The sequence below is a fragment of the Salmo trutta genome, chromosome 14 (genome assembly GCF_901001165.1).
Source record: "Salmo trutta chromosome 14, fSalTru1.1, whole genome shotgun sequence".
Lineage (NCBI taxonomy): Eukaryota > Metazoa > Chordata > Actinopteri > Salmoniformes > Salmonidae > Salmo > Salmo trutta.
Window position 1 is genome coordinate 84,975,405 of NC_042970.1, and position 18,889 is coordinate 84,994,293.

Genomic DNA, 18,889 nt, shown 5'->3' on the forward strand with positions numbered 1-18,889 from the left:
CCATATGGAAAATTTCTTGGATATTTTATTTTATTTCATGAAACATGGGACCAACACTTTACATGTTGCGTTTCTTTCTTCTTCAGTGTAGTTTCTTGACAGTTTTAGTGTGTATAGACAGTTTTAGTGTGTATAGACAGTTTTAGTGTGTATACTGTAGTGTGTATTCTGTGTAGTGTGTACTTCAGTGTGTATACTGTAGTGTAGAGGTCGACCGATTAGGATTTTTTTTTTCATTTATTTGTAATAATGACAATTACAACAATACTGAATGAACACTTATTTTAACTTAATATAATACATAAATAAAATCAATTTAGCCTCAAATAAATAATGAAACATGTTCAATTTGGTTTAAATAATGCAAAAACAATGTGTTGGAGAAGAAAGTAAAAGTGCAATATGTGCCATGTAAGAAAGCTAACGTTTAAGTGCCTTGCTCAGAACATGGGAACATATGAAAGCTGGTGGTTCCTTTTAACATGAGTCTTCAATATTCCCAAGTAAAACGTTTTAGGTTGTAGTTATTATAGGAATTATAAGACTATTTCTCTCTATACGATTTGTATTTCATATACCTTTGACTATTGGATGTTCTTATAGGCACTTTAGTATTGCCAGTGTAACAGTATAGCTTCCGTCCCTCGCTCCTACCTGGGCTCGAACCAGGAACACATCGACAACAGCCACCCTTGAAGCAGCGTTACCCATGTAGAGCAAGGGGAACAACTACTCCAAGTCTCAGAGCGAGTGACGTTTGAAACGCTATTAGCGCGCACCCGCTAACTAGCTAGCCATTTCACATCGGTTACACCAGCCTAATCTTGGGAGTTGATAGGCTTGAAGTCATAAAGAGCACAATGCATTGCGAAGAGCTGCTGGCAAAACGCACGAAAGTGCTGTTTGAATGAATGCTTACGAGCCTGCTGCTACCTACCACCGCTCAGTCAGACTGCTCTATCAAATCATAGACTTAATTATAATATAATAAACACACAGAAATACGAGCCTTAGGTCATTAGTATGGTCGAATCCGGAAACTATCGTCTCAAAAAGAAAACGTTTTTTCTTTCAGTGAAATACGGAACCGTTCTGTATTTTATCTAACGGGTGGCATCCCTAAGTCTAAATATTCCTGTTACATTGCACAACCTTCAATGGTATGTCATAATTACGTAAAATTCTGGAAAACTAGTTCGCAACGAGCCAGGCGGCCCAAACTGTTGCATATACCCTGACTCTGCGTGCAATGAACGCAAGAGCAGTGACACAATTTCATGTTAGCAGGCAATATTAACTAAATATGCATGTTTAAAAATATATACTTGTGTTTTGATTTTAAAGAAAGGCATTGATGTTTATGGTTAGGTACATTGGTGCAACAACAGGGCTTTTTTCGCAAATGCGCTTGTTAAATCATCCCCCGTTTGTCGAAGTAGGCTGTGATTCGATGAGAAATTAACAGGCACCGCATCGATTATATGCAACGCAGGACACGTTAGATAAACTAGTAATATCATCAACCATGTGTAGTTAACTAGTGATTATGTTAAGATTGATCGTCTTTTATAAGATAAGTTTAATGCTAGCTAGCAACTTACCTTGGCTTCTTGCTGCCGTCGCGTAACAGGTAGTCAGCCTGTCATACAGGCTCCTCGTGGAGTGCAATGTAAGGCAGGTGGTTAGAGCATTGGACTAGTAACCAGAAGTTTGCAAAAACGAATCGCCGAATCCCCCCTGAACAAGGCAGTTAACCCCCGTTCCTAGGCCGTCATTGAAAAGAAGAATGTGTTCTTAATCTGACTTGCCTAGTTAAATAAAGGTGTAAAAAAATAAATAATAATAATAATAATATATATATTTTTTAAATATCGGCAAATCGGTGGCCAAAAATACCGATTACCGATTGTCATGAAAACTTGAAATCGGACCGAAATAATCGGTCATTCCGATTAATCGGTCGACCTCTACTGTAGTGCATTCAGAAAGTATTCAGACCCCTTGACTTTTTCCATCATTTGTTTTATTACAGCCTAATTCTAAAATTGATTGAATAATTTGTACCCCCTTGTCAATCTACACACAATACCCCATAATGACAAGGCTAAAAGTTTTTTTTTTTTTTTTTTGCTAATTTATTAATCTTATGGGCAGGTGGGACGGTAGCAAACATCCGGTGAAATTGCAGAGCGCGAAATTCAAACTACAGTATTATAAATATTTAACTTTCATAAAATTGTCACAATCTTCATCTTCTGAAGATAAGGAGAAATCACTGTCTGACCAATACGCAGCGGGTCGCGTGCTCCACATCATTCTTATTAAATATGACGAACACGGAAAAACAAATAAACATGAATGATAAGTGACAGTTTCACAGGCTATATAATTACTTACAGCAGTGCGAAATAAAACAACCCACAACCCCAAGAGAAAAACACACACCTAATATATGACTCCCAATCAGGAACAACGATGACCAGCTGTTCCTGATCAGGAGCCACACAGACTAACACAGAAACAGAAATTCTAGAAAAGCACATACAACACAAATCTTCTGCCACGTCCTGACCAAATACTAAACAACTACTCCCTCTGCTGGTCAGGACGTGACAAAAATCACATGTGTAATATATCAAAATAAAGCTTAACTTCTTGTTAATCCACCCGCGGTGTCAGATTTCAAAGGCTTTACGGCGAAAGCAAACCATGAGATTATCTGAGGACAGCACCCCGCATACAAACACATGAAAAACCTATTTCAACCAGGCAGGTAGGACACGAAAGTCAGAAATAGCGATACAAAAAATGCCTTACCTATGATGATCTTCTTCTGTTGGCACTCCAAAAGGTCCCAGTTACATCACAAATGGTCCTTTTGTTCAATAATGTCCTTCTTTATATCCATAAAAACTCAGTTTAGCTGGCGCGCTTCAGTCAATAATCCACCCAGTTTCCCTCAATCAAAATGCATGAAAAATTAATCCCAAACGTTACTAATAAACTTTTCCAAACAAGTCAAACAACATTCATAATCATACCTTAGGTACTCTAATACGTAAATAAATGATACAATTTAAGACGGAGAATCGTTATTATCTTTACCGGAGAGAAATATCAAAGAACGTGCACTCTTCCAAGCGCTTGGAAATACTACAGCCAAAATGGGAGCCACCTAGAAAAACAAAAATTTCTGGTTCATTTTTCAAAAAAACAGCATGAAACTCTTTCTAAAGACTGTTGACATCTAGTGGAAGCCCTAGGAACTGCAATCTGGAAGGACTTGGCCTTATAATTAAAGTGATTGTAACGCTCGTCGTAGTAAGGATTGGACCAAAACGCAGCGGGAATGTGTATACTCATATTCTTTTTAATTGGCAGAAAGAAGGAAAACCGAAACAAAACACACGTATGCAAAAATAACGACGATAACAGTATTGTCAGGCACACAGCTAAACAAGAAACAACTTCTCACCAAAACCCATGACAAGACACACCCCTCTATATAGGACCTTCAATCAGAGGCAACGAGAAACAGCTGCCTCCAATTGAAGGCCAAATCAATCAACTAAACATAGAAATAGATAGACTAGACAGAACATAGAAATACACTAACATAGACCATAGACCAAAAACCCCGGAACAATCTAAACAAACACCCATCTTACATAATACATAGCCCAACACACCCCGAACCACATAAAACAAACACCCCCTGCCACGTCCTGACCAAACAACAATAACAAACGGTTATCCTATGGGGACAGTCGAAGAACCCTTTTAGGTTGAAGATAGCACCTTTTTTTCTAAGCGTCAGTTGTACAACTGAATGTATTCAACAGAAATGTGTCTTCCGTGTTTAACTCAACACCTATGAATCAGAGAGGTGCAGGGAGCTGCCTTAATCTACATCCACGTCTCAGAGAGGGTGGCAGAGAGGGAGAGAGAAAGGAGGTCAAGAGAGATGAAAAAGGAGAGACAGACAGACGGACGGACGAACGGACGGATGGACAGACAGTTCAACATTTAGAATGAGAGAAAGAAAGAGAGAGAGAGAGGAGGGAGGGAGAGGGATGAACTCTGACACAGTGTCTGTTGATGAAGGGAGGTAGTCTATATAACTTTAGAAAGACCCTCACTCTCCGTGTGTGTGTGTTTGTGTGTGTTTTTGCTGGCGTGTGTGTGTGTGTGTGTGTGTGTGTGTGTGTGTGTGTGTGTGTGTGTGTGTGTGTGTGCAAGCGTCCCACCCCTGGTACACCCTATCAACAGCAGGTGAAATATCAAGGGTGCCAAATTTGAAAACAATTAACCTGTTGGGGGTAGGGGGCAGTATTTACACAGCCGGATAAAAAAACGTACCCGATTTAATCTGGTTATTACTACTGCCCAGAAACTAGAATATGCATATAATTATTGGCTTGGGATAGAAAACACCCTAAAGTTTCTAAAACGGTTTGAATGGTGTCTGTGAGTATAACAGAACTCATATTGCAGGCAAAAACCTGAGAAGATTCTGAACAGGAAGTGGCCTGTCTGACAAGTTCTTGTTCATCTTGGCTCTTTTTATTGAAGACTGAGGATCTTTGCTGTAACGTGACACTTCCTACGGCTCCCATAGGCTCTCAGAACCCGGGAAAAAGCTGAATGATATCGAGGCAGCCCCAGGCTGAAACACATTATCGCCTTTGGCAAGTGGCCGATCAGAGGACAATGGGCTTAGGCGCGTGCACGAGTTGACCCCATGCTTTATTTTCTTTCGTCTTTTTACCTAAACGCAGATTCCCGGTCGGAATATTATCGTTTTTTTTACGAGAAAAATTGCATAAAAATTGATTTTAAACAGCGGTTGACATGCTTCGAAGTACGGTAATGGAATATTTAGAAATTTTTGTCACGAAATGCGTCGTGCTCGTCACCCTTCTTTACCATTCGGATAGTGTCTTGAACGCACGAACAAAACGGCGCTATTTGGAAATAACTATGGATTATTTTGAACCAAACCAACATTTGTTATTGAAGTAGAAGTCCTGGGAGTGCATTCTGACGAAGACAGCAAAGGTAATAACATTTTTCTTATAGTAAATCTGATTTTGGTGAGTGCTAAACTTGCTGGGTGTCTAAATAGCTAGCCCTGTGATGCCGGGCTATCTACTGAGAATATTGCAAAATGTACTTTCACCGAAAAGCTATTTTAAAATCGAACATATCGAGTGCATAGAGGAGTTCTGTATCTATAATTCTTAAAATAATTGTTATGCTTTTTGTGAACGTTTATCGTGAGTAATTTAGTAAATGTTTAGTAAATTTACCGGAAGTTTGCGGGGGGTATGCTAGTTCTGAACGTCACATGCTAATGTAAAAAGCTGGTTTTTGATATAAATATGAACTTGATTGAACAAAACATGCATGTATTGTATAACATAATGTCCTAGGGTTGTCATCTGATGAAGATCATCAAAGGTTAGTGCTGCATTTAGCTGTCTTTTGGGTTTATGTGACATTATATGCTAGCTTGAAAAATGGGTGTCTGATTATTTGTGGCTGGGTACTCTGCTGACATAATCTAATGTTTTGCTTTCGTTGTAAAGCCTTTTTGAAATCGGACAGTGTGGTTAGATAAACGAGAGTCTTGTCTTTAAAATGGTGTAAAATAGTCATATGTTTGAGAAATTGAAGTAATAGCATTTCTAAGGTATTTGAATAACGCGCCACAGGATTCCACTGGCTGTTACGGAGATGGGACGATTTCGTCCCGCCGACCCTAGAGAGGTTAAATGTCATAATTCAAATTTCTCAAACATATAACTATCTTACACCCTTTGAAAGATAAACATCTCCTTAATCTAACCACGTTGTCCGATTTCAAAAAGGCTTTACGGCGAAAGCATAAAGTTAGATTATGTTAGGACAGTACATTGAAAATAGCTGTGTGTAATGTTTTGTCAATGCAAAGACAGGCGTCACCAAAAGCAGAAAACCAGCTAAAATGATGCACTAACCTTTGACAATCTTCATCAGATGACACTCCTAGGACATTATGTTAGACAATACATGCATTTTTTGTTCTATCAAGTTCATATTTATATCCAAAAACAGCGTTTTACAATGCCGTTGATGTTGAGGAAATATTTTCCCTCCAATACCGCCAGTCAATCAGCACAACAAATTAAATAATTACTATTCGAAAACATTGGTAAAATATGATATTGTCATTCAAAGAATTATAGATTAACATCTCGTGAACGCAACCGCATTGCCAGATTTAAAAATAACTTTACTGGGAAATCACACTTTGCAATAAACAAGGTCCTGTCCTCAGAAAAATAGGCTTGGCGATACAGACTAGGCACCATGTTGGAGAGATCTAAAATCAAAAATACTATGTAAATATTGCCTTACCTTTGATTATCTTCATCAGAAGGCACTTCCAGGTATCCCAGGTCCATAACAAATGTAGTTTTGTTCGAAAAAGCTCATAATTTATGTCCAAAAAGCTCTGTGTTGTTAGAGCGTCCTGTAGGCTACTCAAAAACATGAACGACGCCGGCCGGACTTGTCTTCACCAAAGAGGGAAAAAATATATTTACGTTCGTTCAAACATGTCAAACGTTGTATAGCATAAATCATTAGGGCCGTTTTCAATCAGAACTTCAATAATATTCAAGGCGGACGATTGCATTCTCTTTTAAAACGTATTGGAACGAGAGTACCCAAACAGTCAGTCGCGCGCCAGAGCAGTATAGGCCGTCCGCTTATGACCAACGTTCCAAGTCTCTTGTTCGGTCAGTTTTCACAGTAGAAGACTCAAACCACTTTGTAAAGACTGGTGACATCTAGTGGATGGCGTAGGAAGTGCTCAATCATTAATAAGTCCCTGTGTGTTTCAATGGCATAGGCTTAAAAGTAATTCAACACATCAGATATCCACATCCTGTCAGAATTTGTCTCAGGGTTTTGACTGCCATATGAGTTCTGTTATACTTACAGACACCATTCAAACAGTTTTAGAACATTCAGAGTGTTTTCTACCCAAATATGTTAATAATATGCGCATCCTAGCTTCTGAGTTGGTGTAGGAGGCAGTTAAAAATGGGAACATATTTTTTTCAAAATTCTCAATACTGCCCCCTAGCCCCAACAGGTTTTAACAAATCACACAATAATTTGCATGGACTCACTCTGTGTTCAGTGATATATATATACATTATCATGATGATGGGGCTGGTGACATGCAAAACATAATGAAACAAATACCAAAAGATAGTTTTTGAGTGATATTCCCCTTTACGTTCAATAACTTAGCTATATCTCTGTCTTCTCTCCTATTCTTCAGTTTAGTAACCTAGTTATAATATCCCGGTCTTCTCAACTATACTTCAGTTTAGTAACCTAGTTATAATATCCCGGTCTTCTCTACTATACTTCAGTTTAGTTACCTAGTTATAATATCCCGGTCTTCTCTCCTATACTTCAGTTTAGTAACCTAGCTATAATATCTCTGTCTTCTCTACTATACTTCAGTTTAGTAACCTAGCTATAATATCTCTGTCACGGTTGTCGTCGGTTATAGTGGACCAAAACGCAGCGGGTTGAGTGCTCATAGTGACATTTTTTCAGAACACAGAACACAAATAAACAAAACAAGAAGAACGCACGAACAACAAAACAGTCTTGTCAGGTGCGCACACACAGGCAAAACAAGAACCAATCTCCCACAAACACTAAACCAAACACATACCCATATATAGGACTCTCAATCAGAGGCAACGAGAAAGCACCTGCCTCCAATTGAGAGTCCAACCCCCCAACAAACTAAACATAGAAATACAACTGACTAGAAAAACATAGAAATACAAACATAGAACATAACCCTAAAAACCCGGAACTAACTAAACAAACACCCTACTAAATAAAACCACCACCCCGAACCACATAAACAAAATACCCTCTGCCACGTCCTGACCAAACTACAATAACAAATAACCCCTATACTGGTCAGGACGTGACAGTACCCCCCCCCAAAGGTGCAGACTCCGGATGCACCTCACACATAAACAAAATATCCCCCCCCCCCAAAAAAAACAGTTTCCCCCTAAACTAAAGGGAGGGAAGGGAGGGTGGCTGCCGTCAACGACGGCACTTGTGCTACACCCCCCCTCCCCAACCCACCTATACTGGAGGTGGCTCTGGTTCTGGCCTACTGTCCTCCAGACTGTAGACAGAGTCTCTTGTATCCGGACCGTAGGCCGACTCACTCAGTTCCGGGTCGTAGGCAGACTCACACGGTTCCAAGCTGTAGGCAGACTCACACAGTTCACAGTTAATTTCAACCTCACTCGGTTCCGGATCGCAGGCAGACTCACTCGGTTCCGGATCGCGGGCAGACTCAACCGGTTCGGGATCGCGGGAAGACTCACTCGGTTCCGGATCGCGGCAGACTCACACGGTTCCGGATCGCGGTCAGACTGACTCGGTTCCGGATCGCGGGCAGACTCACTCGGTTCCTTATCGCGGGCAGACTCACTTGGTTCCGGATTGCAGGCAGACTCACTCGGTTCCGGACTGCAGGCAGACTCACTCGGTTCCGTACTGCAGACAGACTCACTCGGCTCCGGATTGCAGGCAGACTCACTCGGTTCCGGACTGCAGGCAGACTCACTCGGTTCTGAGCTATAGGCCCTCTCACTTGGTTCCGGACTGTAGGCTGTCTCACTTGGTTCCGGACTGTAGACCGTCTCACTCGGTTCCGGACTGTAGACCCTCTCACTCCGTTCCGAACTGTGAGCCGTCTCACTTGGCTCTGAACAGTGGGCTGTCTTTCTTGGTTCCGAACTGTAGGCCGTCTCACTCGGTTCCAAGCTATACACTCTTACCGGATACTCCAGACGGGTACTGTTGTCGGATACTCTGGACGGGGCACTGTTACCGAACACTCTGGACGGGGCACTGTCTCTGGACACTCTGGACGGGGAACTGTTGCCGGATACTCTAGACTGGGCACTGTTGTCGGAAGCTCGAGGCTGGGCTGACGCACTGGAAGCCTGATGCGTGGGGCTGGTAGTGGAGGTACCAGCCTGGGGACACGCACCTCAGGGCTAGTGCGGGGAGCAGGCACCGGCCGAGTTGGACTGGGCTGACACACTGGAAGCCTGATGCGGGGTGCTGGTACTGGAAGTGCCAGTTTGGAGACACGCACCTCAGGGCTAGTGCGGGGAGCAGGAACAGGCTGAGTAGGACTGGGCTGACGCACTGGAAGCCTAATGCGGGGGGCTGGTAGTGGAGCTACCAGACTGGAGAAACACTTTAAGGCTAGTGCGAGGAGCGGGAACAGGCTGAATAGGACTAGGCTGACTCACTGGAAGCTTGATGCGTGGTGCTGGTACTGGACGTGCCAGACTAGAGGTTCGCACTTCCGGGTCAGCACGAGAGGCGGGAACTGGAAAGACTCTCAATCAGAGGCAACGAGAAAGCACCTGCCTCCAATTGAGAGTCCAATCCCCCAACAAACTAAACATAGAAATACAACTGACTAGAAAAACATAGAAATACAAACATAGAACATAACCCCAAAAACCCGGAACTAACTAAACAAACACCCTACTAAATAAAACCACCACCCCGAACCACATAAACAAAATACCCTCTGCCACGTCCTGACCAAACTACGATAACAAATAACCCCTATACTGGTCAGGACGTGACAATCTCTGTCTGCTCTCCTATACTTCAGTTTAGTAACCTAGCTATAATATATCTGTCTTCTCTACTATACTTCAGTTTAGTAACCTAGCTATAATATCTCTGTCTTCTCTACTATACTTCAGTTTAGTAACCTAGCTATAATATATCTGTCTTCTCTCCTATACTTCAGTTTAGTAACCAAGCTACAGTTGCAATATGGAGAACAAGTATTTTACTAGTGATTATACCCATGGGCTTATAATGCACTAGCCTATGGAATAGAGTGCCATTTGGGATGAACAAATTGTAAAAAAATAAAATATATAATAATAATAATTGCATCCCAATGAGGTCCAGAGTGCTGTAGGCAGGGATGGAAATTAAGCTAGCCCGAGGCTAGTACTTTTCAGACCGGGCTAGTAGGAAACTGGTTGAATAACTCTCTCTCTCGCTCTCTCTCCCCCTCTCCCTCCCCTTCTTTCTCCTCACACTCTTCTCACAGGTCTTCATTTCCCTCTACAGGGGAACCTAGAGGCCAGAGATTGCGGCCTGGGCTTCATAGCCAAAGGGAGAACACTGTGTGTTGATACAGATGAGTGTAAAGAGTGGGACAGTACCCCACCCTGTGGAAGTAATGCCACATGTTTCAACACAAATGGAAGCTTCTACTGTCAGTGTCTACCTGGGTTCATATCCACAACGACTGTCAACTTCACCATTTCCGGAAAGTGTACTGGTGAGTATTTGAGTGAGTGTGTGTCTGTGTGTGTGTGTGTGTGTCTGTGTGTTAATGTTACATGTCGAGGGAACGAACCATTAGTTGTTCAGAGTCCTCTTATCTGTGCAGTATTGAGAGTTTATAGAGAATGTTAATAATCATCAACTTTGTGGGAAGGGGGGAATTATATTATTCTATGTGTAGGTGGGGAGAGGGGTGGAATATGATATTATTCTATGTGTAGGTGGGGAGGGGGGTGGATAATGATATTATTCTATGTGTAGGTGGGGAGGGGGGTGATAATGATATTATTCTATGTGTAGGTGGGGAGGGGGGTGGATAATGATATTATTCTATGTGTAGGTGGGGAGGGGGGTGATAATGATATTATTCTATGTGTAGGTGGGGAGGGGGGTGGATAATGATATTATTCTATGTGTAGGTGGGGAGGGGGGTGATAATGATATTATTCTATGTGTAGGTGGGGAGGGGGTGGATAATGATATTATTCTATGTGTAGGTGGGGAGGGGGTGGATAATGATATTATTCTATGTGTAGGTGGGGAGGGGGGTGGATAATCATATTATTATATGTGTAGGTGGGGAGTGATAATGATATTATTCTATGTGTAGGTGGGGAGGGGGGTGATAATGATATTATTCTATGTGTAGGTGTGGAGGGGGGTGATAATGATATTATTCTATGTGTAGGTGGGGAGGGGGTGGATAATGATATTATTCTATGTGTAGGTGGGGAGGGGAGGGGGGTGATAATGATATTAATCTATATGTAGGTGTGGAGGGGGCTGATAATGATATTATTCTATGTGTAGGTGGGGAGGGGGTGGATAATGATATTATTCTATGTATAGGTGGGGAGGGGGTGGATAATGATATTATTCTATGTGTAGGTGGGGAGGGGGGTGATAATGATATTATTCTATGTGTAGGTGTGGAGGGGGTGGATAATGATATTATTCTATGTGTAGGTGGGGAGGGGGTGGATAATGATATTATTCTATTTGTAGGTGGGGAGGGGGGTGATAATAATATTATTCTATGTGTAGTAGGAGGGGGTGACAATGATATTATTCTATGTGTAGGTGGGGAGGGGGGGAGGATAATGATATTATTCTGTGTGTAGGTGGGGAGGGAGGTGGATAATGATATTATTCTATGTGTAGGTGGGGAGGGGGTGGATAATGATATTATTCTATGTGTAGGTGGGGAGGGGGTGGATAATGGTATTATTATATATGTAGGTGGGAGGGGGTGGATAATGATATTATTCTGTGTGTAGGTGGGGAGGGAGGTGGATAATGATATTATTCTATGTGTAGGTGGGGAGGGGGTGGATAATGATATTATTCTATGTGTAGGTGGGGAGGGGGTGGATAATGATATTATTCTATGTGTAGGTGGGGAGGGGGGTGATAATAATATTATTCTATGTGTAGGTGGGGAGGGGGGGTGGATAATGATAATATTCTATGTGTAGGTGGGGAGGGGTGTGATAATGATATTATTCTGTGTGTAGGTGGGGAGGGGGGTGGATAATGATATTAATCTATGTGTAGGTGGGGAGGGGGATGATAATGATATTATTCTATGTGTAGGTGGTTTAGGGGGGTGGATAATGATATTATTCTATGTGTAGGTGGTTTAGGGGGGTGGATAATGATATTATTCTATATGTAGGTGGGGAGGGGGTGGATAATGATATTATTCTATGTGTAGGTGGGGAGGGGGTGGATAATGATATTATTCTATGTGTAGGTGGGGAGGGGTGTGATAATGATATTATTCTATGTAAGTTGTGTCATTGTGATTTTATGTATTCACGTGGAAGAAACAGCAACAGCCATCTGTGAGGTTAGGGTCTCAGTTTAGCTCGTGTTTGTGTGTGTGTGTGTGTGCATGTGTGTGTGAATGTTACATGTCATGGGAACAAAACATTTATTTTGCAATATCTCCTCTGTTCTGTGCCATATTGAGAGTTTGAAGATCAGTGATTCCCCAACTTCTCCACTAGAACTCCCAGACAGGCCTCTTCTTTGATATATTCCACAACTAGCAAAGCTGAATCTAATGGTCACCTGATCATCAAGCCTTTCATTCCTTAAATCAGCTACTTTAGTTCTGGAATTCATCAAATACGTGGACTGTCTTGAGGTACTGGAGGAGAGGTTAGGGATTTACTGGAGGAGCGGTTAGGGAATCACTGGAGGACAGATTAGAGGATCACTGCAGAAGAGGTTAGGGAATCACTGGAGGAGAGGTTAGGGAATCACTGGAGGAGAGGTTAGGGATTCACTGGAGGAGAGGTTAGGGCTTTACTGGAGGAGAGGTTAGGGATTTACTGGAGGAGAGGTTAGGGAATCACTGGAGGAGAGGTTAGGGCTTCACTGGAGGAGAGGTTAGGGATTTACTGGAGGAGAGGTTAGGGAATCACTGGAGGCGTTAGGGATTTACTGGAGGAGGGATTAGGGAATCACTGGAGGAGAGGTTAGGGATTTACTGGAGGAGAGGATATTGAGTCACTGCTCTATCACCATATTTCCTTCTCTCTTCAGAAGTCAATGAGTGCAAGGAGAAACCACAGGCTTGTGGCAGACACGCCACTTGCGTCAACAGCATCGGGAGCTACAACTGCCGGTGCCATAGTGGGTTCTCATTATCGACTTCTACTGGAGACTGTGAAGGTGAGTCCAACAAGAGGGCCTCATCTTCTCTTGATTGATTGACTACTCTAGTTGGAAACATCATTACGTATTGAGTATTTCATGATCGAGAATAAAACAGAGTGAAACCCTCTTACCTCTACCCTCTCTCTCTCTCTCTCTCTCTCCCTTTCCTCTCTCCCTTTCCTCTCTCTTGTTATCTCTGTATTTATCTCTGGTCCTCTTGTAGACATCAATGAGTGCAGCAACACCAAAAGAAATGAATGCCTCTGTGCTTCTGGCTACGGAAGAAAAGGAGATGGGGATTGTGACGGTGAGTCCAACGTGTTTGTGTGGATGTCTGTGTGGGGATGTCTGTGTGAGGATGTGTGGGGATGTCTGTGTGAGGATGTCTGTGGGGGGATGTGTGTGGGGATGTGTGTGGGGATGTGTGTGTGAGGGTGTGTGTGTCTGTGTGTGTGTGTGTGTGTGTGTGTGTGTGTGTGTGTGTGTGTGTGTGTGTGTGTGTGTGTGTGTGTGTGTGTGTGTGTGTGTGTGTGTGTGTGAATCTTACATGTCGAGGGAACAACCCGTTACTTGTTCAGAGTCCTCCTATCTGTGCAGTATTGAGAGTTTATAGAGAATGTTAATAATCATCTACTTTGTGTGGGGGGTGATAATGATATTATTCTATGTATAGGTGGGGAGGGGGGGTGGATAATTATATTATTCTATGTGTAGGTGGGGAGGTGGGTGGATAATGATATTATTCTATGTGTAGGTGGTTTAGGGGGGTGGATAATGATATTATTCTATGTGTAGGTGGGGAGGGGGGTGATAATAATATTATTCTATGTGTAGGTGGTTTAGGGGGGTGGATAATGATATTATTCTATGTGTAGGTGGGGAGGGGGGTGGATAATGATATTATTCTATGTGTAGGAAGGGGGTGATAATGATATTATTCTATGTGTAGGTGGGGAGGGGGGTGATAATGATATTATTCTATGTGTAGGTGGGGAGGGAGGTGATAATGATATTATTCTGTGTAGGTGGTTTAGGGGGGTGGATAATGATATTGTTCTATGTGTAGGTGAGGAGGGGGGTGGATAATGATATTATTCTATGTGTAGGTGGGGAAGGGGGTGGATAATGATATTATTCTATGTGTAGGTGGGGAGGGGGGTGGATAATGATATTATTCTATGTGTAGGTGGGGAGGGGGTGATAATGATATTATTCTATGTGTAGATGGGGTGGGGGGTGATAATGATATTATTCTATGTGTAGGTGGGGGTGGATAATGATATTATTCTATGTGTAGGTGGGGAGGGGGGTGATAATGATAGTATTCTATGTGTAGGTGGGGAGGGGGGTGATAATGATATTATTCTGTGTAGGTGGTTTAGGGGGGTGGATAATGATATTGTTCTATGTGTAGGTGAGGAGGGGGGTGGATAATGATATTATTCTATGTGTAGGTGGGGAGGTGGGTGGATAATGATATTATTCTATGTGTAGGTGGTTTAGGGGGGTGGATAATGATAATATTCTATGTGTAGGTGGGGAAGGGGTGATAATGATATTATTCTATGTGTAGGAGGGGGGTGATAATGATATTATTCTATGTGTAGGTGGTTTAGGGGGGTGGATAATGATATTATTCTATGTGTAGGTGGGGAGGGGGGTGGATAATGATATTATTCTATGTGTAGGTGGGGAGGGGGGGTGGATAATGATATTATTCTATGTGTAGGAAGGGGGTGATAATGATATTATTCTATGTGTAGGTGGTTTAGGGGGGTGGATAATGATATTATTCTATGTGTAGGTGGGGAGGGGGGTGGATAATGATATTATTCTATGTGTAGGAAGGGGGTGATAATGATATTATTCTATGTGTAGGTGGGGTGGGGGGTGATAATGATACTATTCTATGTGTAGGTGGGGAGGGGGGTGATAATGATATTATTCTATGTGTAGGTGGGGAGGGGGGTGATAATGATATTATTCTGTGTAGGTGGTTTAGGGGGGTGGATAATGATATTGTTCTATGTGTAGGTGAGGAGGGGGGTGGATAATGATATTATTCTATGTGTAGGTGGGGAAGGGGGTGGATAATGATATTATTCTATGTGTAGGTGGGGAGGGGGGTGGATAATGATATTATTCTATGTGTAGGTGGGGAGGGGGTGATAATGATATTATTCTATGTGTAGGTGGGGTGGGGGGTGATAATGATATTATTCTGTGTAGGTGGTTTAGGGGGGTGGATAATGATATTGTTCTATGTGTAGGTGAGGAGGGGGGTGGATAATGATATTATTCTATGTGTAGGTGGGGAGGTGGGTGGATAATGATATTATTCTATGTGTAGGTGGTTTAGGGGGGTGGATAATGATATTATTCTATGTGTAGGTGGGGAAGGGGTGATAATGATATTATTCTATGTGTAGGGAGGGGGGTGATAATGATATTATTCTATGTGTAGGTGGTTTAGGGGGGTGGATAATGATATTATTCTATGTGTAGGTGGGGAGTGGGGGTGGATAATGATATTATTCTATGTGTAGGTGGGGAGGGGGGTGGATAATGATATTATTCTATGTGTAGGAAGGGGGTGATAATGATATTATTCTATGTGTAGGTGGTTTAGGGGGGGTGGATAATGATATTATTCTATGTGTAGGTGGGGAGGGGGGGTGGATAATGATATTATTCTATGTGTAGGAAGGGGGTGATAATGATATTATTCTATGTGTAGGTGGGGTGGGGGTGATAATGATAATATTCTATGTGTAGGTGGGGAGGGTGGTGATAATGATATTATTCTATGTGTAGGTGGGGAGGGGGGTGATAATGATATTATTCTGTGTAGGTGGTTTAGGGGGGGTGGATAATGATATTGTTCTATGTGTAGGTGAGGAGGGGGGTGGATAATGATATTATTCTATGTGTAGGTGGGGAAGGGGGTGGATAATGATATTATTCTATGTGTAGGTGGGGAGGGGGGTGGATAATGATATTATTCTATGTGTAGGTGGGGAGGGGGTGATAATGATATTATTCTATGTGTAGGTGGGGTGGGGGGTGATAATGATATTATTCTATGTGTAGGTGGGGGTGGATAATGATATTATTCTATGTGTAGGTGGGGAGGGGGGTGGTAATGATATTATCCTATGTGTAGGTGGGGAGGGAGGGAGGTGGATAATGATATTATTCTATGTGTAGGTGGGGAGGGGGGTGGATAATGATATTATTCTATGTGTAGGTGGGGAGGGGTGTGATAATGATATTATTCTATGTGTAGGTGGGGAGGGGTTGATAATGATATTATTCTATGTGTAGGGTGGGGAGGGGGGGTGATAATGATATTATTCTATGTGTAGGTGGGGAGGGGGGTGATAATTAAATTATTCTATGTGTAGGTGGGGAGGGGGGTGGATAATGATATTATTCTATGTGTAGGTGGAGGGAGGGGGGAGGGGGTGATAATGATATTATTCTATGTGGTAGGTAGGAGGGGGAGTTGATAATGATATTATTCTATGTGTAGGTGGGGAGGGGGGGTGATAATGATATTATTCTATGTGTAGGTGGGGAGGGGGGGGTGATAATTATATTATTCTATGTGTAGGTGGGGAGGGGGTGGATAATGATATTATTCTATGTGTAGGGTGGGGGAGGGGTGTGATAATGATATTATTCTATGTGTAGGTGGGGAGGGGGGTGATAATGATATTATTCTATGGTAGGTGGGGAGGGGGGGTGATAATTATATTATTCTATGTGTAGGTGGGGAAGGGGGTCGATAATGATATTATTCTATGTGTAGGTGGGGAGGGGGGTGATAATGATATTATTCTATGTTAGGTGGGGAGGGGGGGGGTGGATAATGATATTATTCTATGTGTAGGTGGGGAGGGGGGTGGATAAGGATATTATTCTATGTGTAGGTGGGGAGGGGTGTGATAATGATATTATTCTATGTGTAGGTGGGGAGGGGGGTAGATAATGATATTATTCTATGTGTAGGTGGGGAGGGGGGGTGGATAATGATATTATTCTATGTGTAGGTGGGGAGGGGGGTGGATAATGATAGTATTCTATGTGTAGGTGAGGAGGGGGGTGGATAATGATATTATTCTATGTGTAGGGTGGGGAGGGGGGTGATAATAATATTATTCTATGTGTAGGTGGTTTAGGGGGGTGGATAATGATATTATTCTATGTGTAGGTGGGGAGGGGGTGATAATGATATTATTCGTTGTGTAGGAGGGGGGTGATAATGATATTATTCTATGTGTAGGAGGGGGGTGATAATGATATTATTCTATGTGTAGGTGGGGAGGGGGGTGGATAATGATATTATTCTATGTGTAGGTGGGGAGGGGGGTGATAATGATATTATTCTATGTGTAGGTGTGGAGGGGTTGATAATGATATTATTCTATGTGTAGGTGGGGAGGGGGGTGATAATGATATTATTCTATGTGTAGGTGGGGAGGGGGGTGATAATTAAATTATTATATGTGTAGGTGGGGAGGGGGGTGGATAATGATATTATTCTATTTGTAAGTGAGGAGGGGGGGGGGAGGGGGTGATAATGATATTATTCTATGTGTAGGTGAGGAGGGGAGTGATAATGATATTATTCTATGTGTAGGAGGGGGGTGATAATGATATTATTCTATGTGTAGGTGGGGAGGGGGGGTGATAATAATAATTATTCTATGTGTAGGTGGTTTTCGGGGGGTGGATAATGATATTATTCTATGTGTAGGTGGGGAGGGGGGTGGATAATGATATTATTCCATGTGTAGTTGAGGAGGGGGGTGATAATGATATTATTCTATGTGTAGGGTGGGGGGGGGGGGGTGGATAATGATATTATTCTATGTGTAGGTGGGGAAGGGGGGTGAATAATGATATTATTCTTATGTGTAGGTGTTGGAGGGGTTGATAATGATATTATTCTATGTGTAGGTGGGGAGGGGGGTGATAATGATATTATTCTATGTGTAAGGTGGGGGGGGGGGGTGATATTAATTATTCTATTGTGTAGGTGGGGGGGGGGGGGGTGGATAATGATATTATTCTATTTGTAAGTGAGGAGGGGGGGAGGGGGTGATAATGATATTATTCTATGTGTAGGTGAGGAGGGGAGTGATAATGATATTATTCTATGTGTAGGAGGGGGGTGATAATGATATTATTCTATGTGTAGGTGGGGAGGGGGGTGATAATAATATTATTCTATGTGTAGGTGGTTTCGGGGGGGTGGATAATGATATTATTCTATGTGTAGGTGGGGAGGGGGGTGGATAATGATATTATTCTATGGTGTAGGAGGGGGGGTGATATGATATTATTCTATGTGTAGGTGGGGTGGGGGGTGATATGATATTATTCTATGGTAGGTGGGGAGGGGGGGTGATAATGATATTATTCTATGTGTAGGTGGGGAGGGGTGATGTGGGTTGATAATGATATTATTCTATGTGTAGGGGGGGAGGGGGGTGATAATGATATTATTCTATGTGTAGGTGTTTAGGGGGGGTGGATAATGATTTGTTCTATGTGTAGGTAGGAGGGGGGTGGATAATGATATTATTCTATAGGTAGGGTGGGAGGGGGGTGGATAATGATATATTCTATATGTTGGTGGGGAGGGGGGTGGAATAATGATTGATATTTCTATGTGTAGGTGGGGAAGGGGGTTGAATAATGATATTACTTCTATGTGTAGATCGGGGTGGGGGGGTGTATGATTTATTCTATGTGTAGGTGGGCGGTGGCGTACTGTGATTATTCTATGTGTAGGTGG

At 42.4% G+C, this 18,889-nt stretch overlaps 2 protein-coding genes across 3 annotated transcripts in view; both read left to right on the forward strand.

Moving 5' to 3' along the window:
* LOC115147752 (CD97 antigen-like) overlaps positions 1-18,889 on the forward strand; it is a 101,129-nt gene that overhangs the window by 56,125 nt on the left and 26,115 nt on the right. The gene's annotated exons all lie outside the window — the stretch shown is intronic.
* Positions 1-18,889, forward strand: part of LOC115147751 (CD97 antigen) — a 132,367-nt gene that overhangs the window by 1,353 nt on the left and 112,125 nt on the right. The window contains exons 2-3 of the mRNA XM_029690045.1: positions 10,184-10,417; positions 12,973-13,101. Coding sequence (XP_029545905.1) covers positions 10,184-10,417; positions 12,973-13,101 — 363 coding nt within the window. The remainder of the gene's footprint in view (positions 1-10,183; positions 10,418-12,972; positions 13,102-18,889) is intronic.